This window comes from Tachypleus tridentatus, chromosome 10, assembly GCF_004210375.1.
Source record: "Tachypleus tridentatus isolate NWPU-2018 chromosome 10, ASM421037v1, whole genome shotgun sequence".
In the NCBI taxonomy this organism is placed as follows: domain Eukaryota; kingdom Metazoa; phylum Arthropoda; class Merostomata; order Xiphosura; family Limulidae; genus Tachypleus; species Tachypleus tridentatus.
The window spans coordinates 116,883,979-116,910,036 of record NC_134834.1 but is presented as its reverse complement, the minus strand read 5'-3'; the positions used below and the strand labels follow the sequence as shown (position 1 = coordinate 116,910,036).

Here is a 26,058-nt window from a genome sequence, read left to right as displayed (position 1 = left end):
ATTACAATAACAACGATTAATAAGGGCTGTCACATTACAATATCAAAAATTAATAGGGGCTGACACGTTATGATAAGATCGATTAATAGGGGCTGACATTTCTTAAATCTGTCTGTTAAAATTTTAGATTTAAACAAATATATGAGTTAGAAAATTGAATAAATGTAAAACACTAGATCCAGTTGCAAAATGTGAAACTCAAAATAGTTGTATTTGTATGTATCCTGCTGATTAGTTTGTATGTTTACAGTTGGTATGCTGGTGATATCTCTAGGCAGAGATGTGAAATGATACTTAGAAATGAAGGAAAAGAGGGAACCTTTGTGGTGAGGAACTCTTCTAAGAAAGGGATGTTGACTTTGTCACTGTTTACGAAAATGTAAGTGTTAATTATTTTAAGTTATTCATACACTTTAAAGAAGTTTCTTTTCAGTTTTCTAATTTTTACGTTAGTTTGAAATTGTTTTAAATTACCATAAAATGTGATAATATGACTCGTCTTCTGACAATATGTAACAACTAATAAGATAGTTGTAGATCTATCATATTTCAAAACCATGATTTGGAAAATTGTTACAGTAGATAAAAATGTGGTAAACTTTATTTTCAATTTGTTTACTTTTTATAACAATTTTTGGTACAATCAGGTTTAGAGACTTGTCCTGAAACATTTGTTATTAATATTAACAAAAATCTTAACTTTTCTGGAAAAGTCATTCTTGTATACAGACTGTTTTTCTTCCCTAAGCTAGAAATTATAACATGCAACAATACTTAAAACAGAAATATTTCATTATGATGATAATATATGCAGTCAACTTAAGCTCTTAAGGTAGGTGGATGAAATTGTGCAATTAAACTTTGTGTTTTTATATCAAAACATTTTGTACTCTTACAGGCCCGCCCCACAAGTAAAACACTATCATATCAAGGGAAAACCATCAGGAGAATACTGCTTATCAGAAAAACATTTTTTTCCAACCATCAGTGACCTTATATTTTATCATAAACACAACAGTGCTGGTTTAGCAACTAGACTAAAACAACCTCCAAGTAGTCCAACACGTGCCACACCCACAACTGCTGGCCTAAGTCATGGCAAGTTTTATTTTGTGTTGTTTTTAACAAAAACACTTATTTTTTGTGTTTATGATTTGCTACAGGGCTTTAATATCTCAGCTTTAGTTTCTTATGAACACTTTAACTTTGTCACAGTTACTCCCTGGTTTTAATGTCTCAAAAGTGCTTTAGTGTTGTGTTGACAGGTTTAATGATTCCTGAACACTTTCATGTTGAAAGAATTATTTCCAGCTTTAGTATCTCATGAGTACGTGACTTTCATATAAACAGAATAACTGTATGGCTTTAATGGTTCACAAAGACTTGACTTTCATGCCAACAGAATTATATCTGCATTTAATGTTTATGATAGTTCTTGGCTGACATTGTACAAAATGAATACCTGGCTTTAATGTCTTCTGATCTCTACTTTCATTTTGCCAAAATTACAACTCACTTTTAATTCAGTCTTACAATTGTCTCACTGACACTTCACACTTTTGTTGTTTTGACAGACTTACCATATGGCTTTGATTCTGTATTACTAGTATCTCGGTGACACTTCACACTTTTGTTGTTTTTGACAGACTTACCACATAACTTTGGTTCTGTATTACTAGTATCTTGGTGACACTTCACACTTTTGTTGTTTTTGACAGCGTTATTACATAACTTTGGTTCAGTCTTACTAGTATATTGGTGACACTTCACAGTTTTGTTGTTTTTGACAGACTTACCACATAACTTTGATTCAGTCTTACCAGTATCTTGGCGACACTTCACACTTTTGTTGTTTTTGACAGACTTACCACATAACTTTGGTTCTGTATTACTAGTATCTCGGTGACACTTCACACTTTTGTTGTTTTTGACAGACTTACCACATAACTTTGGTTCTGTATTACTGGTATCTTGGTGACACTTAACACTTTTGTTGTTTTTGACAGACTTACCACATAACTTTGGTTCTGTATTACTAGTATCTTGGTGACACTTCACACTTTTGTTGTTTTTGACAGACTTACCACATAACTTTTGTTCTGTATTACTGGTATCTTGGTGACACTTCACACTTTTGTTGTTTTTGACAGCGTTACCACATAACTTTGGTTCAGTCTTACTAGTATATTGGTGACACTTCACACTTTTGTTGTTTTTGACAGACTTACCACATAACTTTAGTTCTGTATTACTAGTATCTTGGTGACACTTCACACTTTTGTTGTTTTTGACAGACTTACCACATAACTTTGGTTCTGTATTACTAGTATCTTGGTGACACTTCACACTTTTGTTGTTTTTGACAGACTTACCACATAACTTTAGTTCTGTATTACTAGTATCTCGGTGACACTTCACACTTTTGTTGTTTTTGACAGACTTACCACATAACTTTGATTCTGTATTACTGCTATCTTGTTGACACTTCACACTTTGGTTGTTTTTGACAGACTTACCACATAACTTTGGTTCAGTCTTACTAGTATCTTGGTGACACTTCACACTTTGTTGTTTTTGACAGACTTACCACATAACTTTGATTCAGTCATACTGGTATCTTGGTGACACTTCACACTTTTGTTGTTTTTGACAGCGTTACCACATAACTTTGCTTCAGTCTTACTAGTATATTGGTGACACTTCACACTTTTGTTGTTTTTGACAGACTTACCACATAACTTTGGTTCTGTATTACTAGTATCTCGGTGACACTTCACACTTTTGTTGTTTTTGACAGACTTACCACATAACTTTAGTTCTGTATTACTGGTATATTGGTGACACTTCACACTTTTTTTGTTTTTGACAGACTTACCACATAACTTTGGTTCTGTATTACTAGTATCTTGGTGACACTTCACACTTTTGTTGTTTTTGACAGACTTACCACATAACTTTGGTTCTGTATTACTAGTATCTCGGTGACACTTCACACTTTTGTTGTTTTTGACAGACTTACCACATAACTTTGGTTCTGTATTACTGGTATCTTGGTGACACTTAACACTTTTGTTGTTTTTGACAGACTTACCACATAACTTTGGTTCTGTATTACTAGTATCTCGGTGACACTTCACACTTTTGTTGTTTTTGACAGACTTACCACATAACTTTGATTCTGTATTACTGCTATCTTGGTGACACTTCACACTTTTGTTGTTTTTGACAGACTTACCACATAACTTTGGTTCAGTCTTACTAGTATCTTGGTGACACTTCACACTTTGTTGTTTTTGACAGACTTACCACATAACTTTGATTCAGTCTTACTAGTATCTTGGTGACGCTTCACACTTTGTTGTTTTTGACAGACTTACCACATAACTTTGGTTCTTTATTACTGGTATCTTGGTGACACTTCACACTTTTGTTGTTTTTGACAGACTTACCACATAACTTTGGTTCTGTATGACTGATTTGTCGTATATACTTTTCCTACTTATCACTTTTGTGCAAAACATCAACACATCATTTCAATATAGTTAGTTCCTGGCTTTAAGACAATATAACTTATTTATTTTCCTACTTATTTAATTTCTTAGTACAGTCTTTTCCAATTTCTTTACAACTAACATAATTGTATATTTTTCCAGATAAGTGGGAAATAGATTCATCTGAGCTTACTTTATTGGAAGAACTTGGCAGCGGGCAGTTTGGAGTAAGTGTTTGTTTACTGTTGCATATTAATCACTGTTGATATAATAAAGAATTGATAGTTTGGAGAGGGTGTTTGTTTACTGTTGCATATTAATCCCTGTTGATGTAATAAGGACTTGATAGTTTGGAGTAAGTGTTTGTTTACTGTTGTGTATTAATCACTGTTGATATGATAAGGACTTGTTAGTTTGAAGGAAGTGTTTGTTAACTGTTGTATATTAATCCCTGTTGATGTAATAAGGACTTGATAGTTTGGAGTAAGTGTTTGTTTACTGTTGTATATTAATCACTGTTGATATAATAAAGACTTGATAGTTTGGAGTAAGCATTTGTTTACTGTTGTATATTAATCACTGTTGATATAATAAAGACTTGATAGTTCGTAGTAAGCATTTGTTTACTGTTGTATATTAATCACTGTTGATATAATAAAGACTTGATAGTTTGGAGTAAGCATTTGTTTACTGTTGTATATTAATCGCTCTTGATATAATGATGACTTGATAGTTTGGAGTTAGTGTTTGTATAAATGTTATCTTATAAGATTGTACAAGATTTGAACAACAAATAAACTGTTTTTAAACAAATAGCCAAACATAGGAGGGACAGAAAGTGTTCGTGCATTTATGTTAATGTTCAGTTGTGTAGCTTTTCAGGTGAATTACTTGGTGCAATCTTTCCTCAAAGCCCTCCATGATTGTTTGAAAGTACTTGCCTGGTATTTTCTTCCATTCTTCTTTACAGAAGGCCTCCAACTCTTGTAAGTTTTTCGGATGAAGCTGATGAACCCTGGTCTGCAACTCATGCCAAACGTTTTCAATTGGGTTGAGATCAGGTGACTGCAATGGCCACTCCAGAAGGCTTGTATGATTCCTCTGAAACCAGGATTGCACATATTTTGATATGTGCTTAGGGTCATTGTTGTGCTGGAAGATTCAATGACCGCAAGTTCCGAGTATCATTCTTGATATGAGTGCCTAATATATCAACGTACTCTTCTTTTTTCATGATTCTGTTGACGTGGTGAAGGCTGCCAACACCAGAAGAGCTGAAGGAACCTCATAGCATGATTGAGCCACCTCCATGTTTAACTGTAGGGACAGTGTTCTTTGGAAGATTTCGTTACCCCTTCTTACGGAAAATATAGCAAACATCATTGTGTCCAGAAAGCTCCATTTTAGTCTCGTCTGACTAAAGAATACTCTTCCAATAGGTAAAGAGTTTATCTACATGCTTGCTTGCATACCTCAATTGTGCTTCTAAATGAACAGGCTTTAAATATGGAGTTCCACGAGGACAGCATGCTTTGAATCCAGAAGAGCATAACATGTTCGTAACTGTAGAGGTGCTTACTTCAACCCCAGTTTCCCTTACCAGTTTCTGTATGTCATTACGTGTTAAACGAGGGATCCTACTAACTTCTCTGAGAACCTTCCTCTTGGTTCTCTCTGAAATTTTAGTTGGGCATCCAGAACAAGGGAGGTTAGCAGTTGATCCTGTAAGCTGCTTTGAATGGTAGATTTCAGCACATTAAGTTGTGTAGCAATACCGGAAAGAGACACACAAGACTTGTATTTTACAATAATTTAGATTTTTAAATCACTGGACAGTTGTTTCCTGTTCGCCATGATAACCAAGCAAATAATGACGGAGACGGTGCTAAATTGCCAGAAGTACATTTTTTTGCTGACTAAATTCCAATAATTATGAACCCAGTGTCTAGTTCTGGAATGGTATAATGTAGTTTATTCGCCAAACTAAACAAAATTTTTACGGGAATATCAGTTTTTTCACACGTTCTGAACTGTACAAACACTTTCTGCCTTTCTGCTCCTTATATTTTTGGTCATTTGTTTATAAATAGTTTATTTCTCATTTAATTTACATAAAAAATTATGTAGATGTGTGTTAGTATAATATTTATAATAAGTTATACTTCTGTTAGCCTAATTGTGATACTTTTTAAGTTATGAGCAAAAAACCACTTGAGATGTATGGGTACGAACACTTTCTGTTGTAATTATATAAAAAAAAATGGCTAGTTTGGGTTGAGAAAAATTTTATGTAGAGGAGCGAACAACATTTCGACCGTTTTCAGTCATTGTCGAATTCACAAAGAAAGAGATAACTGACTGATAGCGGACCACATGTTTGAAGGGGGTTGTGTAACTGAGTGTAGGAATGTAGAGCGAATTCCTATACATTTGATTATATATTAATATAGGTAGAAAGGTGTTTCTTTGTATTGGTTTATTTTGAGCTTGAGTTGTTGTATAAGTAAGGTTTCTTTGATTTTGCATTTATGTTTGTTTCTTTATATAGTATTTGGGTATTTTCTGTGGTTATGTTGTGTTTATTTGATTTGCAGTGTTCGAAAATAAAGAAACAAATATGAACAAATGCATAGTAACTGTGATGCTGTTTTATCTTAAGCCTGTTCGAGTTATCTGGTGTTATGATTACAATTTCAAATGATGAAATCGCAGAAAATTTAAAAGATATTTGTTCTCTTTTATTTTAGGTTGTGAGAAGAGGGAAGTGGCGAGGCAGCTTTGATGTAGCTGTGAAGATGATGAAAGAAGGAAGCATGTCTGAAGATGACTTTATTGATGAAGCTAAAGTAATGACGTAAGTATTTAGTATGGAAAGTAGAGAAATAATTTACTTTCACCTGTGTAAAAAACAAGAAACTCAGTGAACAAAGTATATAAAATAAAGAACTATTTTAGATTGAGCTACATAAAGAACCATAAACTCAGTGAACAAAGTATAGGAAGTAGAGAACTATTTTACATTCAGCTATGTAAAGAACAACAAAGTGAACAAAGTATAGAAAGAAGAGAACTATTTTACATTCAGCTATGTAAAGAACACGAAAGTGAACAAAGTATGGAAAGTAGAGAACTATTTTACATTCAACTATGTAAAGAACAAGAAAGTGAATAAAGTATAGAAGTGGAGAACTATTTTACATTCAGCTATGTAAAGAACAAGAAAGTGAACAAAGTATAAAAAGTAGAGAACTATTTTACATTCAGCTATGTAAAGAACAAGAAAGTGAACAAAGTATAGAAAGTAGAGTACTATTTTACATTCAACTATGTAAAGAACACGAAAGTGAACAAAGTATAGAAAGTAGAGAACTATTTTACATTCAGCTATGTAAAGAACAAGAAAGTGAACAAAGTATAGAAAGTAGAGAACTATTTTACCTTCAGCTATGTAAAGAACAAGAAAGTGAACAAAGTATAGAAAGTAGAGAACTATTTTACATTCAGCTATGTAAAGAACAAGAAAGTGAACAAAGTATAGAAAGTAGAGAACTATTTTACATTTAGCTATGTAAAAAACAAGAAAGTGAACAAAGTATTAAAAGTAGAGAACTATTTTACATTCAGCTATGTAAAGAACAAGAAAGTGAACAAAGTATAGAAAGTAGAGAACTATTTTACATTCAGCTATGTAAAGAACAAGAAAGTGAATAAAGTATAGAAAGTGGAGAACTATTTTACATCCAGCTATGTAAAGAACAAGAAAGTGAACAAAGTATAAAAAGTAGAGAACTATTTTACATTCAGCTATGTAAAGAACAAGAAAGTGAACAAAGTATAGAAAGTAGAGAACTATTTTACATTCAGCTATGTAAAGAACAAGACAGTGAATAAAGTATAGAAAGTGGAGAACTATTTTACATTCAGCTATGTAAAGAACAAGAAAGTGAACAAAGTATAAAAAGTAGAGAACTATTTTACATTCAACTATGTAAAGAACAAGAAAGTGAACAAAGTATAGAAAGTAGAGAACTATTTTACATTCAGCTATGTAAAGAACAAGAAAGTGAACAAAGTATAGAAAGTAGAGAACTATTTTACATTCAACTATGTAAAGAACAAGAAAGTGAACAAAGTATAAAAAGTAGAGAACTATTTTACATTCAGCTATGTAAAGAACAAGAAAGTGAACAAATTATAGAAAGTAAGGAACTATTTTACATTCAGCTGTGTAAAGAACAAGAAAGTGAACAAAGTATAGAAAGTAGAGAACTAATATACATTCATCTATGTAAAGGACAAGAAAGTGAACAAAGTATAGAAAGTAGAGAACTATTTTACATTGTAGATATCTATATTTTTGTCTAACTAATCTCTTTTCCACTGTTATATTTCATTTAATTACAACCTTCTGTCTTATTTGCAGCAAACTACAGCATCCAAACTTAGTGCAACTCTATGGAGTGTGCAGCAAACATAGACCTATTTTCATTGTTACTGAATACATGAAGCATGGTAAATGTGTTTATTCTCATTTTTGCTGAATACATGAAACATAAGATGTTTTAATCATTGTTACAGTATTTATGAGGCATGATTAGTGTGTTTTATTGAAATCCTAAAGTATACTGTATGTATTAACTTTGTGTTTTCTGTAGTAACAAGTTTAGATGTTTACTGTATGTATTAACTTAGTGTTTTCTGTAGTAACAAATTTTGATTTATATACACTTGTTTAATTTCTTGTCTTTTTAAGGATCCTTGTTAAGTTATCTGCGAAAAACTGACCAGAGGCTGCTCCAGAAACCATCTGTTTTGCTAGATATCTGTCTTCAGGTGTGTAGTGGCATGGCACATTTGGAAGAGCACAATTATATTCATAGAGATTTAGCTGCTCGCAACTGTCTAGTTGGCGATGGTAATGTTGTGAAAGTTGCAGATTTTGGTTTAACCAGGTAATGTATTGTTTGGTCTTCTATAACTATTTCTAGATGATGATTTTATTTGTAGCTTATTAAAAAATGTAAAATATTTCTGTTTGTGCTCCAAGCTTGTCAGATGATGTGTCTTCCTGACTGACTGAACTGGTCTCTTTCAGTCCTTTTCAGTTCTTTCTCTGAACATGTTTTGGTAAGAAATATTCATTTTGTCGATACTTGTTATCTTTCAGTGGTACTGTAATTAGATCAGTGTTCCCTGAGTGAGTCCCCATTTCTATGGGGAAATCAAACCTATGAGGCAAGAAAAATCAAATACGGACTAATGCTAAACATGGGTACTTTATTTTTGTCTAGTGTTCTTCCATGGTGTTTTCATGGCTGTTTAAAATGTTAACCCTACTGTCTAACAATGATATACTGCATTATTAACCAATAATTCCTGTCATTTATGGTTAAATCCTGTCTTATTTACAGTCTACCTTCTGACAGTAAACATTTATTAATCATGTAGTTGTCCTTCTTATATCATAACATAGTAATTACATGATTAGGTTATGTACTTCAGGTATGTGATATGTGATGAATATTCAAGTTCTGGTGGTACAAAGTTCCCAATTAAATGCGCTGTAATCAACAAACATAGTAATTACATGGTTAGTTATGTTCTTCAGGTATGTGATATGTGATGAATATACAAGATCTGGTGGTACAAAGTTCCCCATTAAATAGGCTGTAATCAACAAACATAGTAATTACATGGTTAGTTTTGTTCTTCAGGTACGTCATAGATGATGAATATACAAGTTCTGGTGGTACAAAGTTCCCTATCAAATGGGCTCCTCCTGAAGTGCTGGGATACACAAGGTTTAGCAGCAAGTCAGATGTTTGGGCTTATGGTAAGTTTCATATTGGCACTCTTGACTTACACTATGTTTTTAAATATTAATTTCTGTATTTAATTTTCCATTTCTGGAAGGTGTCAGAGATAGACCTTACAGTAAGTTGCTAACCAAATACTCTTCTAATGTTCTGAGTTGTGTTGTGTTTAGTGTTGTATAATTATTATGTATCAATAATTAGATAGAAAGACCTCTGTACCAACTTAAATAATAATATTTAATTCTGTTTTCAAGTTAATATTAAATGTTATGAGACCTCCAACAGCACCAGTTATTTGCATAACCTGCAGTAGAAAATGTACACTGCAGAATTTGTTTTAAAAAGTATATGTTGATTTAGATAACATGTTGACAGATAGTGTACACTGTCAGAACCTACTGTACATTGGCAGAACCTTTGACAGATAGTGTACACTGTCAGAACCTGTAATGGTAACTGTACACTGTCAGAACCTGTAATGGAAACTGTACACTGGCAGAACTTTCAATGGAAACTGTACACTGTCAGAACCTGTAATGGTAACTGTACACTGTCAGAACCTGTAATGGAAACTGTACACTGTCAGAACTTTCAATGGAAACTGTACACTGTCAGAACCTGTAATGGTAACTGTACACTGACAGAACTTTCAATGGTAACTGTACACTGTCAGAACCTGTAATGGAAACTGTACACTGACAGAACTTTCAATGGAAACTGTACACTGTCAGAACCTGTAATGGAAACTGTACACTGTCAGAACCTGTAATGGTAACTGTACACTGTCAGAACCTGTAATGGTAACTGTACACTGTCAGAACCTGTAATGGAAACTGTACACTGTCAGAACCTGTAATGGTAACTGTACACTGTCAGAACCTGTAATGGTAACTGTACACTGACAGAACTTTCAATGGAAACTGTACACTGTCAGAACCTGTAATGGTAACTGTACACTGTCAGAACTTTCAATGGAAACTGTACACTGTCAGAACCTACTGTACATTAACAGAACCTTTGACAGATAGTGTACACTGTCAGAACCTGTAATGGTAACTGTACACTGTCAGAACCTGTAATGGTAACTGTACACTGTCAGAACCTGTAATGGTAACTGTACACTTACAGAACCTTCAATGGAAACTGTACACTTACAGAACCTTCAATGGAAACTGTACACTGTCAGAACCTGTAACGGTAACTGTACACTGTCAGAACCTGTAATGGAAACTGTACACTTACAGAACCTTCAATGGAAACTGTACACTTACAGAACTTCAATGGAAACTGTACACTTACAGAACCTTCAATGGAACTGTACACTAACAGAACCTTCAATGGAAACTGTACACTAACAGAACTTTCAATGAAAACTGTACACTAACAGAACTTTCAATGGAAACTGTACACTAACAGAAACTGTACACTTACAGAACCTTCAACGGAAACTGTACACTGACAGAACCTTTAACAGATACTGTACATTATTAGATCATAACGTTTTTTTTAATTGTTATTTACAATTTTAACAACACAACTTTAATGCCTTAACTTGTATCAGTTGATAACCCAGCAACTCTTGAGTTCAAAAATGTCTGTCTTAAATGTTAATTATGATTTTAACAATATAAGTTTATTGTATTGACTTGTATCAATTGTTGATGCAGCAGGTAATATAGGTTTGCATAAAACAGGTACATCAGAGTTTCTTTACCCAACCTTATTGTAAATAGTTCAGCCAGTCATTTAAAGAAGTTTGCGTGACCAGACAGTTCAAACAAGCACACCTGATGTGCTTTCCCTATAGTGTAGCAGACTCCCTATGAAACACTCAAGTTGTACAGCTAACCCTAATATAACTTCAGAGGTCAGATGTTGACTGAAATACAAACGTTTCCTCATTCTCATTTAACTTCATTGTCAACATTTTTAAATCCTTCCAGCATGCACTAAATTTCTATTAATGACTTTCTATTAATGACTTTCTAAACTATACTTGAATAGAAACATTTCATGTAGCTTATTGTTTATGTTTACAGGGGTATTAATGTGGGAAGTGTTTACCTGTGGTAAAATGCCTTATGGAAGAGCAACAAATGCTGAAGTAGTAGAACAGGTCCAAAGAGGTCAGCGTCTAGAGAGGCCCAGAGCTTGTCCAAGAGAAGGTTATGTTGTGATGAGATCATGCTGGGAAAAAGTAAGTCAATATTATGCAGGTTAAATGTCTACATTTGTAAGAAATCGAAAGACTTCTCCCTCTGACATATACATCACTAACATTGTATGCATTCATATGTGACATCTGGTTGAAATGTGTGTGTCTACATATATGTATGAATGTCCATTGTTTACGTATGCTGTTTCTGTGTAGTCTTGATGCTTGTGTATATATATATATATTTACATGTTTCACCACTTACCTGTACTGTTTGTATGTAATGTCTTGATGCTTGTGTGTGTGTGTGTGTGTATATATTTACATGTTTCACCACTTACCTGTACTGTTTGTATGTAATGTCTTGATGCTTGTGTGTGTGTGTGTGTGTGTGTGTATATATATATTTACATGTTTCACCACTTACCTGTACTGTTTGTATGTAATGTCTTGATGCTTGTGTGTGTGTATATATTTACATGTTTCACCACTTACCTGTACTGTGTGTATGTAATGTCTTGATGTTTGTGTGTATATATATATTTACATGTTTCACCACTTACCTGTACTGTTTGTATGTAATGTCTTGATGCTTGTGTGTGTGTGTGTGTGTATATATATATTTACATGTTTCACCACTTACCTGTACTGTTTGTGTCTTGATGCTTGTGTGTGTGTGTGTGTATATATATATTTACATGTTTCACCACTTACCTGTACTGTTTGTATGTCTTGTCTTGATGCTTTGATGATGTGTGATGTATGTATATATATATTTACATGTTTCACCACTTACCTGTACTGTGTGTATGTAATGTCTTGATGCTTGTGTGTGTGTGTGTGTGTGTATATATATATTTACATGTTTCACCACTTACCTGTACTGTTTGTATGTAATGTCTTGATGCTTGTTTCACCACTTATGTATTGTGATGTGTGTGTATATATATATTTACATGTTTCACCACTTACCTGTACTGTGTGTATGTAATGTCTTGATGCTTGTGTGTGTGTGTGTGTATATATATATTTACATGTTTCACCACTTACCTGTACTGTTTGTATGTAATGTCTTGATGCTATATATATTTACATGTGTGTGTGTGTGTGTGTGTATATATTTACATGTTTTACCACTTACCTGTACTGTTTGTATGTAATGTCTTGATGCTTGTGTGTGTGTGTATATATATATTTACATGTTTCACCACTTACCTGTACTGTTTGTATGTAATGTCTTGATGCTTGTGTGTATATATATATTTACATGTTTCACCACTTACCTGTACTGTTTGTATGTAATGTCTTGATGCTTGTGTGTGTGTGTGTGTATATATATATTTACATGTTTCACCACTTACCTGTACTGTTTGTATGTAATGTCTTGATGTTTTGTGTGTGTGTGTGTGTATATATTTACATGTTTCACCACTTACCTGTACTGTTTGTACGTAATGTCTTGATGTTTTGTGTGTGTGTGTATATATATATATATTTACATGTTTCACCACTTACCTGTACTGTTTGTATGTAATGTCTTGATGCTTTGTGTTATTGTGTGTGTGTGTATATATATATTTACATGTTTCACCACTTACCTGTACTGTTTGTATGTAATGTCTTGATGTTTGTGTGTGTGTGTGTATATATTTACATGTTTCACCACTTACCTGTACTGTTTGTATGTAATGTCTTGATGCTTGTGTGTGTGTGTGTGTGTGTATATATATATTTACATGTTTCACCACTTACCTGTACTGTTTGTATGTAATGTCTTGATGCTTGTGTTGTGTGTGTGTGTGTGTGTGTATATATATATTTACATGTTTCACCACTTACCTGTACTGTTTGTATGTAATGTCTTGATGTTTGTGTGTGTGTATATATATATATATATATTTACATGTTTCACCACTTACCTGTACTGTTTGTATGTAATGTCTTGATGCTTGTGTGTGTGTATATATTTACATGTTTCACCACTTACCTGTACTGTTTGTATGTAATGTCTTGATGCTTGTGTGTGTGTGTGTGTATATATTTACATGTTTCACCACTTACCTGTACTGTTTGTATGTAATGTCTTGATGCTTGTGTGTGTGTGTGTGTATATATATATATTTACATGTTTCACCACTTACCTGTACTGTTTGTATGTAATGTCTTGATGCTTGTGTGTGTATGTGTGTGTGTGTATATATATATATATTTACATGTTTCACCACTTACCTGTACTGTTATGTATGTAATGTCTTGATGCTTGTGTGTGTGTGTGTATATATATATTTACATGTCTCACCACTTACCTGTACTGTTTGTATGTAATGTCTTGATGCTTGTGTGTGTGTGTGTATATATATATATTTACATGTTTCACCACTTACCTGTACTGTTTGTATGTAATGTCTTGATGCTTGTGTGTGTATATATATATTTACATGTTTCACTGCTTACCTGTACTGTTTGTATGTAATGTCTTGATGCTTGTGTGTGCATATTATACATGTATATGTGTTTCATCACTATCTGTTTATGATATTTCAATGTTTATGTGTGTATGTGTATATTCCACCATTAATGAATAAATACCCTTTAACCCTATAAAAGATTATTATGTGATTGGTTATCTGAACACTGTTCAACCTTTCAGAAGTAATCTTGTTCCTGGAATCAGTGGTCTCAATTGTTATTCTTTGCTTATTTTGTCATGTAATAAGAAAGCTGAACTTTATAAAAGTTACTATTTGTTTAATATAATTTTCCATACCTGTTTTTGTAAATTGGTTACTGTAACATATCTTTATCAATCATTATGCAGGTGTCACCTCCATTTCATTTAAACACTTAAGTTTAGTTTCAATAAATGTATATTTAACCTTTTAAAATAAATTTCCCCAACACCATTTCACAAACGTTCTCGCCATCGGCTATTTTGTACTGGAAATAAGAAAACAGTACACGGAGAAGTAAACATTTCCTGGAAAACTGGATGATCTTTATGATGTCACGAGACACCCTTTATTTATTCAGATGTATTACTCACTTGATTACACTACCGTTCCCAAATTGCCCCTGAAGAAGAAGGGTACTATATATATCAGTCAGGTTGTAAGGTTTTATTCATTTCTATCAAGACTTCTTGAACCTTTGAGTTTTGTAATATCATGCATGTTCTATAATTAATTATCTTTATTTAGCCTGTGGCTGTTTGTGTTTATATTATGCAACTAGTTTTTCTCATATTTACATCTACAAGCTTAGACAAACATTTGATTGATCTGTGATAAAGTTAAGCATAAACTAACCTGTTCTAAATAGAAACAGTCATCATAAGTGCTCACATTACACACAACTTAAGGTTGACTGGCTTTTAGTGTTACTTGGTTTGTTTTGGAAATCTGCTGAGTTCTGGTGTGACGTGTGGTTTCTTTAACCTCTTCACTTCAGTGTGATGTTTTATTTTGTATATCTGTTAAGTTGTGGTTTCTTATAAATACCATTATCTTCAGGGTTTCAGTGTGATGTTTTATTTTGTATATTTGTGGTTTCTTATAAATACCATTATTTTCAGGGTTTCAGTGAGATGTTTTATTTTGTATATTTGTGGTTTCTGATAAATACCATTATCTTCAGGGTTTCAGTGTGATGTTTTATTTTGTATATTTGTGGTTTCTTATAAATACCATTATTTTCAGGGTTTCAGTGAGATGTTTTATTTTGTATATTTGTGGTTTCTGATAAATACCATTATCTTCAGGGTTTCAGTGTGATGTTTTATTTTGTATATTTGTGGTTTCTGATAAATACCATTATCTTCAGGGTTTCAGTGTGATGTTTTATTTTGTATATTTGTGGTTTCTGATAAATACCATTATCTTCAGGGTTTCAGTGTGATGTTTTATTTTGTATATTTGTGGTTTCTGATAAATACCATTATCTTCAGGGCTTCAGTGTGATGTTTTATTTTGTATATTTGTGGTTTCTGATAAATACCATTATCTTCAGGGTTTCAGTGTGATGTTTTATTTTGTATATTTGTGGTTTCTGATAAATACCATTATCTTCAGGGTTTCAGTGTGATGTTTTATTTTGTATATTTGTGGTTTCTGATAAATACCATTATCTTCAGGGCTTCAGTGTGATGTTTTATTTTGTATATTTGTGGTTTCTGATAAATACCATTATCTTCAGGGTTTCAGTGTGATGTTTTATTTTGTATATTTGTGGTTTCTGATAAATACCATTATCTTCAGGGTTTCAGTGTGATGTTTTATTTTGTATATTTGTGGTTTCTGATAAATACCATTATCTTCAGGGCTTCAGTGTGATGTTTTATTGTGGATAGCTGTTATGATTGATGCCACTAATTATGTGTTTTGTATGTTGTTTAAATGTAGTTTCAGTTGTTATTTTATTTAACTGACCTTTGCCGTAAAGTTTCCTATGAAAGCCAGTGTAGGAGTTGAATAATGGGTTTCTGGTGAAAATGTTAAGAAACGTAAAACTTCGAGTGTATGAAAGGTGTAAAGCTTGTCTTTATATCCTGTTTCTGTTAATTAAAAGTGAAAACACTGAGTGAAATGTGTGGAACAAAATCATTATGTATGTTTGTTACTCTATTGGCAGCATCCTGAAGATCGACCAGCTTTCCATGTGCTCAAGCATCAATTAGAGAAGATCCTAGAAGAAGATGTGTGATAAACCACTCTTTTGTGTGTGTTATATATATATATATCTGACCAACAAGCTGGACAGTGTTTCAGGATCAGTTGTAACATATAGGTAGCAGTGAAGCTTTGTCAACTTGTTAATTTATGGTGCACAGTGTTTTGCATAAAAGAACTTAATGATGTATTAAGTGCTTCTGGTTTTTAAGAGTGCCTATCAAGTTTCGTCATGTATTGTGACTTTCGTAACCCTCTTCTGAGCTGCTAATCTCCAAGAAAAATCTAACAAACATATTTCTCTTTATAGTTATTAACATGTTTCCATTGTGTTTGTGTGACTGCTATTGTTCACTATATACCCAGCCATGTATAGTTGCATTTCCACTATGTCTGTGTGACTGGTATAGTACTAGGTAAGACAAGTAAATGTATTGTCAAATTAATGTTTCCATTATATTTGTGTGGCCATATAGTACGAGATAAAGCAAGCAAGTATATTATCATATTAATGTGACTGGTACAGTACTAAATAAGGCAAGTAAGTGCATTATGACATCATTGTTTGTACTGTGTCCATGTGACTGGTACAGTACTAAATAAGGCAAGTAAGTGTATTGTCACCTTAATGTTTCCACTACATTTGTGTGACTCATATAGTAGTAAGTCAAGCACGTGTATTATCAAATTAATATTTCTACTACTGTGTGACTGATACAGTACAAGGTAACATAAAGCGAGTATATTACCACATTAACGTTTCCATTATATCCATGTGACTGATGTGGTACCAGATAATCCAAACACCTGTATTACTACATTATACTTTTTGCAATGGAGTCGTGCATTTTACACAACCTTGTAACCATTAAGAAACCATGTGTATCTTCACGAAATCTGATAAGTTTTCAGTTAGGCATGTTTACTAAAAATATGTCCATAAATATATGGAGTAGAATGTTGGCTGTTTCAAGCACAATTTTCATATCAAGATTAAAAATACCTTCATTCCTCTGAAAATCCACAAATTTCATTTGTTTAATCTCTCAAACCTCCTGACTAAATATTAGGATTTGTTTTGTAATCTCTCTAACCTCCTGACTAAATATTAGGGTTTGTTTGTAATCTCTCAAACATCTTGATTAAATATTAGGATTTGTTTTGTAATCTCTCAAACATCCTGACTAAATATTAGGGTTTGTTTTGTAATCTCTCTAACCTCCTGACTAAATATTAGGGTTTGTTTTGTAATCTCTCTAACCTCCTGACTAAATATTAGGGTTTGTTTTGTAATCTCTCTAACCTCCTGACTAAATATTAGGGTTTGTTTTGTAATCTCTCAAACATCCTGACTAAATATTAGGGTTTGTTTGTAATCTCTCTAACCTCCTGACTAAATATTAGGGTTTGTTCGTTGTTGTTGTTTCCGCAAAATGTAGTATTTTATTTGTTAGTTTCAATATCATAACTATGTATACGCTCAGTTGATTTGACCAACCTTGTAACCACCATACAAAATTAGTAAGTAAATCTAAATTACTGTTTTTTTCTTACTAAAATATCTACAAATTGTATCAGACACCACATGTGATTTCTGGTTTTCTAGCTTATGTATGTAACGAAGACATAAAAGTTGTTTTGGCTTAGTATTATCTATAATATAATGAAGTTCCTTATAGACAGTCAAAAATGACAGACCAAATACTACCACACCCATCCCTAACCTTACAGTTCCTAACTGAAATAAATTTTACAAAATGAAACTTGACCAATAGAGATGCTGAAAAAGTGTAGTTCAGCTGGTCAAACATCAGTAAATTCCTTTGTGAGGCAATCGAAATTAAGATCATTTATGAAGTGAATTTGTAGCATATTGATAGTTACCAAGAATTATTATGTGTGTTAGTTTAACAATTTATAATATATAGAAAAGCCATTGCAGTTTAGTAACACTACATTTCAACAATGGCTTTTATGTCATGTTGTTTATGAACAAAACTATAACCTAATATTGTTGTTGGTCTATGTGCTGAAAATATAAAATGAAATGTATAAACAACAAAACTTATTGATCCTTAATTTTGTTGGTTAACAAGGTATATATTTTATTAAAAACATAGGTAAAATAATAGAAAATAGCTTAGTTTAGACTAAATCAGTGTATATTTTTACTTTCATGATAAGTTACATGCACAGGGTTCTAGGCTAGATGATCCACACTACATAAGTTTCATGCACAGGGTTCTAGGCTAGATGATGCGTCTTTAGACTTATTATATCAACATTCACTGCACTTATAAGGTATCATGGACCCACATCACTAAGATTGTAATTGGCATACAGTAATCAAACTATTCAATCTAGATATAAATGCATTTTGGTTTTTATGACTCCCATTTTGAGAAATCAAGCATGGAGTGACATGCTGGCTTTTATCTAGTATTATTAAATTAGTATTTATTAAACTAATTCTTTGTCTTTGAGAATTACATAGTGTGAAAACATAAAAAATAATCTCAGTTCTCATACTTTAAGGATTTTTTTTTAAATGAGAACTTAAACCCTGTATTAACATTGATTTATAAACAATGTTTTGAATCCACTTCTGTTAAAAGGTTAATGTTGTTTTCATAATGTCTGTGTGACTGATATGGAACAAGGTAAGGCAGGTCCATGTATCATCACATTAATGTTTCTTACTGTATCTGTGTGACATTTCGTAGTTTAGGAACTAAACTCTTGTTCAGTAGAAATCTTTGTTTTTCCACTAATAAGGTGTAGCCTTTTTGATAATTGCAGATAAAGTAAAAAAGAAAGTGTTTCCAACTCTAAGTCTTCCATATTTTGTGTTGGTTGTAACTTTCTCAGCTGTTAACCAGTTGATGGTGTGTGTTTTTCACATAGTGTTAGTGTTTTTACATAAACGTCATGATGAGAAATAACTAGTTTAGTCTCTCTGGAAACCAAGGAAGAATGAGTTTAATAAACCATTATATTTTTATATAAGAACTGACAAAACACAGGTTATGTGTATATCACAATAACAAACACTTATCTTTTTATACCATATGTACAGAATAATGTATTTTAAAATAACATCTTCAGACAAGAAGTGTTAAACTTTGGGATCTTTGCACGTTGAGGTATGAAACTGTGCTATTGTTTGGATAATTTACACTAAATTAAAACACTTTCTAGGATGTGTTTGGTTTTAAAAAAATCAAAATATTCACATAGATTAACCACTCATCTTAAATAATTACATATGTTCATGTCAGGACAGAGTAACTGTATTGTAGTGGTTTACAGTAATCACTTAGAACAACTATTATATAGTTATTAATATGACTATTTTAGTCTCCACAATGATATCGACTTAATCAAAAGACTTGAAGTATACTGTTTGTGACTGACTTTGTATGGGTGTTTAATACATTACTTTTACACAGCTTTTGAAAGGAATTATGCCCTATAGAGATGTGACTGTTAGTCTATGCAAGAGCTTAAAGATCATATCATAACTTATATGTTACTTCCTTTATTATAACATACCCCCCAGAAAGTTAGTTGTGATACTTCCTTTATTATAATATACCCCCCACCAGGAAGTTAGTTTGTGATTATCAAATGTATAGGTTAGTCTGGCATTATATCAGTATCTCTGAAAGTGTTTTTAATAATTGAAGACACAACTCACTGTGCCAGAGTGTGACTTCTAGTATCACCGTTTTATATTAATTCTAAAATGAAAAAAAATCGTACTTTCAAGATATTTTCTATGTTAATAATAAATCAGTTTGGTATTCTTCATTTGTGGTGTTGTGACAGAAGAAATCAATAAATTTTGTGATGTTTTGTATTTTGTCTTTATTTGGGTCATAGTTTAATCAATTTGTGACAAGGCTATCAGTAAATTAACTCACAAACATCTTGGTACTGCATATCACACACAGTGACCAGACACAGTCATGGATAGCTAAAAGGAAAGTTGCATTAATTTTCTGATTTAACCCTTTCCACACAAGTTAAAGGCCAGGTCATTGAACTACTATTTTATGAATTTATATCACAGTTTGGTAGTGAAATGTAGATTGTAATTGAAATTTTCATATTATACATTAAGAAATTAAATGTAAATATTAAAAGAACACACCTGAATATCACTTGGTATGTTAAATACAGCACCAGTTTAAATTAGATGTTTGTAATGTCTAAATACAAAGTCTATAGTTTTGTATGAATTACAAATTCAAGTTAATAAGCTTATGTACCAAATCAAACACAGCGGCCCTGTTCAACAGTCTCTTACGTACACTTCTATATCCCAAATCAAACACAGTGGCCCTGTTCAACAGTCTCTTACGTACACTTCTATATCCCAAATCAAACACAGCGGCCCTGTTCAACAGTCTCTTACGTACACTTCTATATCACAAATCAAACACAGCAGCCCTGTTCAACAGTCTCTTACGTACACTTCTATATCCCAAATCAAACACAGCAGCCCTGTTCAACAGTCTCTTATTACACTTCTATATCACAAATCAAACACAGCAGCCCTGTTCAACAGTCTCTTACGTACACTTCTATATCCCAAATCAAACACAGCGGCCCTGTTCAACAGTCTCTTACGTACACTTCTATATCACAAATCAAACACAGCAGCCCTGTTCAACAGTCTCTTACGTACACTTCTATATCACAAATCAAACACAGCAGCCCTGTTCAACAGTCTCTTACGTGCACTTCTATATCCCAAATCAAACACAGTGGCCCTGTTCAGCAGTCTCTTACGTGCACTTCTATATCACCAAATCAAACACAGCAGCCCTGTTCAGCAGTCTCTTACGTTACACTTCTATATCCCAAATCAAACACAGTGGCCCTGTTCAGCAGTCTCTTACGTTGCACTTCTATATCCCAAATCAAACACAGCGGCCCTGTTCAGCAGTCTCTTACGTGCACTTCTATATCCCAAATCAAACACAGCGCCCTGTTCAACAGTCTCTTACGTGCACTTCTATATCCCAAATCAAACACAGCGGCCCTGTTCAGCAGTCTCTACGTGCATTACACTTCTATATCCCAAATCAAACACAGCGCCCTGTTCAGCAGTCTCTTACGTTGCACTTCTATATCCCAAATCAAAACACAGCGGCCCTGTTCAGCAGTCTCTTACGTGCACTTCTATATCCCAAATCAAACACAGCGCCCTGTTCAACAGTCTCTTACGTACACTTCTATATCCCAAATCAAAACACAGCGGCCCTGTTCAGCAGTCTCTTACGTGCACTTCTATATCCCAAATCAAACACAGCGGCCCTGTTCAGCAGTCTCTTACGTACACTTCTATATCCCAAATCAAACACAGCGGCCCTGTTCAGCAGTCTCTTCACGTACACTTCTATATCCCAAATCAAACACAGCGGCCCTGTTCAGCAGTCTCTTACGTGCACTTCTATATCCCAAATCAAACACAGCGGCCCTGTTCAACAGTCTCTTACGTACACTTCTATATCCCAAATCAAACACAGCGGCCCTGTTCAACAGTCTCTTACGTACACTTCTATATCCCAAATCAAACACAGCGGCCCTGTTCAACAGTCTCTTACGTACACTTCTATATCCCAAATCAAACACAGCGGCCCTGTTCAGCAGTCTCTTACATTACACTTCTATATCCCAAATCAAACACAGCTGCCCTGTTCAACAGTCTCTTACGTACACTTCTATATCCCAAATCAAACACACCAGCCCTGTTCAACGGTCTCTTATGTACGCTGCTAATGAATTTCTAAGCCATTTTCAAATATAACAATGTCAACTCTCTGCTTTGAGACAAACCTTCAGCCTGGCAAATTCACTCTTTAGTCTGTTTGAAATGTCTATATTTTTAGAACCAAATGCAGCTTGGTTATTAAACTTGATAAATTATTATGGAATTCTATAGTATTGCTGATGTAACATATGGTTTGTTTTTTGGTTAATTATAATGTATATATACAACCTAAAAATATTTCATTTCACATCTTCCCCAAGCAAAATTTCTTAAGGCTTAGCAACCCAATACAAGAGTTGTAACTAGAATAAATGTTTGCTGTGCTTATTTACATATAGTAATAATGTACAACAACTAGAACAATTGAAATATGACTATTGTACAAAACAAAAGCAGGTCAGTTCTTGGATGTCGTACCACGAGTGTACATGTGGTGTGTCATTGAAACTTTTGTCAACATAATGCATACAGAGCAGGTCAGTTCTTGGATGTCGTACCACGAGTGTACATGTGGTGTGTCATTGAAACTTTTGTCAACATAATGCATACAGAGCAGGTCAGTTCTTGGATGTCATTACCACGAGTGTACATGTGGAGTGTCATTGAAACTTTTGTTCTAGGAAATTCTCTTAACGTAACGTCAAAAACCTACATATAATTATAGGATTGATGATTTGTTTTTTTGATCCTAAGAGATATTTCCACAGTAAAATACCACAATATCATGACTATTCAGAACTACGGGGCAACCCTGGATACCAGTAAATAGTCTTGGCTCTTTCTAAACAAACAATATTTTTATTAGTTGTTTACATATTTATATAGTTTAGTTTCTTTCTTTCAGTAATTTAATTATGATTTTCTTTGCTTTGGCCATATCAGCTCTGTTCAAACTACTGACCCTGACCTCGGCCAGTAAGGGATTCAAGGCTCTTTCCTTCCCTTTCTTGAACTGCTTCACCTAGACAAAAAGTAAAATATATTTCAGAAAATATATAAAAAGTCAGATCAACTTTACATACAAACATAACACAAGCTTCTTAGGAAATGTTAAACATACCTTCTGTGGGTATTGTTCAATAACTTTCTCACAAATAGCTTCCAGCATCTTCTCATCACAGATTTGGCTCCACCCGTACTCTCTCACAACCTATGTTTAAATTATTTTAATACCTATTAAGTCATGTTTCTACAGATTTCCAAAAATGGGGTTTGTGTTCTATTATGACATCTTTAGTACATATAACTATTCTTCTATAAAGGTAACACCTAAGATCTACTTGCATCAGGTCATCCTTTTAAGTAATGTGCAATTTTAGTTTCAGAATAGGAGAATGTTAGTTAATCAATGATGTATGTTTCATTATTATTAATTACCTCCTGCCAATGATTTGCAAGCTTCTGAATGTCACTTCTATAAAGTTCTTGAGGTTTGGATGAAAAGAAGGTAGAGAGGGTAGTTTTGACATCTACATGCATTCTAAGCTCTTTTTCCATCAAGATAGTTCTGCAAACTTTGGAATAGATGATAATATGATGAAGCAAGGTCTGGAGAATAAGGAAGATGTGGAAGTTGTTCCCAGTCTAGCTCTTCAATCTTTGCAGATGTGATCCTTGTTGTATGGAGCCATGCATTATCCTGATGTAACACGACACTTTTACGGCTGATCAAAGCAGGCCTCTTTTCTTTCACTGCAACATTCAAGTGCTCTAACTGTTGACAGTAGAAGTCTGATGTAATCGTTGCATTGAGTGGCAGGAACTCAAAAACCAACAATATCCCACACCAAACACTTAACAAGACTTTCCTAAGATGGAGGTCCATTTTTGCCTGTAATTTAGCCAGTTTATCTGCACTGAGCTATTGTCTGTGGTGCTTGACACTTTTATAAGATATCTATTTTTCAACTCCAGTCACTGACCTGTCCAAATAAGGTGAGTTATGATCACAAGAGTGCAGAGAAATGCAAGTGTCTACTCTGGATCTAAAGTTGGCTTCCGTCAAGTCATGGGGGACCTATTTTCCAAGTTTTGACACCTTTCCAAGCTGTTGCAGATGACGGTGAACTGTTGAATGGGTTGTATTAAGCTTCTGTTCTAGTTCTTCAACTGTTACAGCACAATCTTCATCAAGTGCAGCCAACAGTAAGTCATCATTAAACTCAACAGAACAACCTGAATGTGGCACATCACTTAAGCTGTAGTCACCTGATCTGAACTTCTGATACAACCTTTGACATTTTCTTTCATTGACAGACTCCACACCATAAACACTTTGAATGTTTTGTGTAGTTTATGCTGCACTATTGCCTTTTTTAAACTCATAAAGCATTGTATGTCTAATGTGCTCCTCAGACATATCCATCTTTATAAGGGTTTATTTGATTAATGATCTGAATAGGTGGAGTTGGGTTAGTTTTTTTATTTGTCTGAACATTTTTATACACGTCCTACTACATATTTTAGTTATTAAAGCCTTCTACAAAGACAGAAATAATGATACACTTTCTGTATTAAATGTTCAGACATTACTTATGGGATGGCCTGATGCGTACACCATCAAACTAGATTAATGTTGTAAATGATGTACATCAGGGCTCATCAGTCTTAAGGCCTCTTTTTGATTTGCATCAATAACATAAATGAAGGAGTGGTTAATGATACTGACCATTGGTAGCTGTGAAGAGGATGTTGCTGGCTTACAACAGTACTCAGATCACTTACTGACTTTGGAAAATAAATGTCAGATGTGTGTTATAATTTTAATAGGAATAACCTTAAAAGTGTTGTGAAAGAAAAGGATCTTGGTGTAACAGTCAATCAGTTTATAAAGCCATTGAAACAGTGTACAGTGTATGGCAACAGGATTTGGGGTTCTATCTACAGAAATATTGAATATAAGTTTAGATAGGCTATAATTTCATTGTACAGGTGACTGAATAGGCCACATAGAATAATGTGTTCAGTCTCAGGCTCCTTACCTTGGGAAAGACATTATATTTTTTGAAAGTGTTCAGAAGAGAACTAAAATGGTATCTGAGATGGGGGGTTGTCATATGAGGAGAGGTTAAGATCTTTGAAATTGTTCACAGAGGATAGTGAAGTGTTTAAGGTTGTATGAGGAACTGATAATGTTTACAGGGATAGTGAAGTGTTTAAGGTTGTATGAGGAACTGATAATGTTTACAGGGATAGTGAAGTGTTCACAGTTGTATGAGGAACTGATAATGTTTACAGGGGATAGTGAAGTGTTCTGGTTGTATGAGGAACTGATAATGTTTACAGGGGATAGTGAAGTATTTAAGGTTGTATGAGGAACTGATAATGTTTACAGGGGATAGTGAAGTGTTTAAGGTTGTATGAGGAACTGATAATATTTACAGGGGATAGTGAAGTGTTTAAGGTTGTATGAGAACTGATAATGTTTACAGGGGATAGTGAAGTGTTTAAGGTTGTATGAGGAACTGATAATGTTTACAGGGGATAGTGAAGTGTTCTGGTTGTATGAGGAACTGATAATGTTTACAGGGGATAGTGAAGTGTTTAAGGTTGTATGAGGAACTGATAATGTTTACAGGGGATAGTGAAGTGTTTAAGGTTGTATGAGGAACTGATAATGTTTACAGGGGATAGTGAAGTGTTTAAGGTTGTATGAGGAACTGATAATGTTGATGCATCAACATGTTTCATACTTGACAGTGAGAATTATAGAACTATGGACATAAATACAGATTTAATTAGGATAGAAGCCATCTTTAGCTAAAACAATTTCATTTATCAAAGAGGGTGGTTGGCATATAGAATGAATTGCCTTCAGATGTTCTGGAGGTAGTAAATTTGAGTGTGTTTAGAAAAGAATCTTAATAGATATATGAATGATAAAGACTGGCTTTAAATTTTTTTTTAGTTTGGCTTAGAGGATGGAACAGCTGAGATGAACCAATAGGTCCACTGTTGTCCCTAAACATTATGTAATGTTATATACACCTGTGGTCTAACAGTAGTCATCCACAAGATTTACATACATTGATGTACAAACTTGTTCTGTTTGAACACATACACATTTATAGAAATAATTAACAAGGTGCTTATACAAATACACACTTAACAATGTTTATGGACCTACTGGCTGTCCCTTCATTGAAACTGAGCT

At 33.6% G+C, this 26,058-nt stretch overlaps 2 protein-coding genes across 2 annotated transcripts in view; one reads left to right on the top strand and one right to left on the bottom strand.

The window, feature by feature from the left end:
* Positions 1–19,983, top strand: part of Btk (tyrosine-protein kinase Btk29A) — a gene marked incomplete at its 5' end in the record, with an annotated part of 72,899 nt that extends 52,916 nt beyond the window's left edge. The window contains 9 exon segments of the mRNA XM_076463227.1: positions 251–379; positions 899–1,098; positions 3,654–3,718; positions 6,239–6,345; positions 7,915–8,003; positions 8,245–8,443; positions 9,206–9,324; positions 11,347–11,504; positions 16,089–19,983. Coding sequence (XP_076319342.1) covers positions 251–379; positions 899–1,098; positions 3,654–3,718; positions 6,239–6,345; positions 7,915–8,003; positions 8,245–8,443; positions 9,206–9,324; positions 11,347–11,504; positions 16,089–16,160 — 1,138 coding nt within the window.
* A 2,700-nt stretch (positions 19,984–22,683) lies between these two features.
* Positions 22,684–26,058, bottom strand: part of LOC143230150 (glutamyl-tRNA(Gln) amidotransferase subunit B, mitochondrial-like) — a 33,328-nt gene continuing 29,953 nt past the window's right edge. Inside the window, 2 exon segments of the mRNA XM_076463226.1 lie at positions 22,684–22,866; positions 22,966–23,055. Of these exon segments, the coding sequence (XP_076319341.1) occupies positions 22,732–22,866; positions 22,966–23,055 (225 nt within the window). The 3' untranslated portion in view covers positions 22,684–22,731.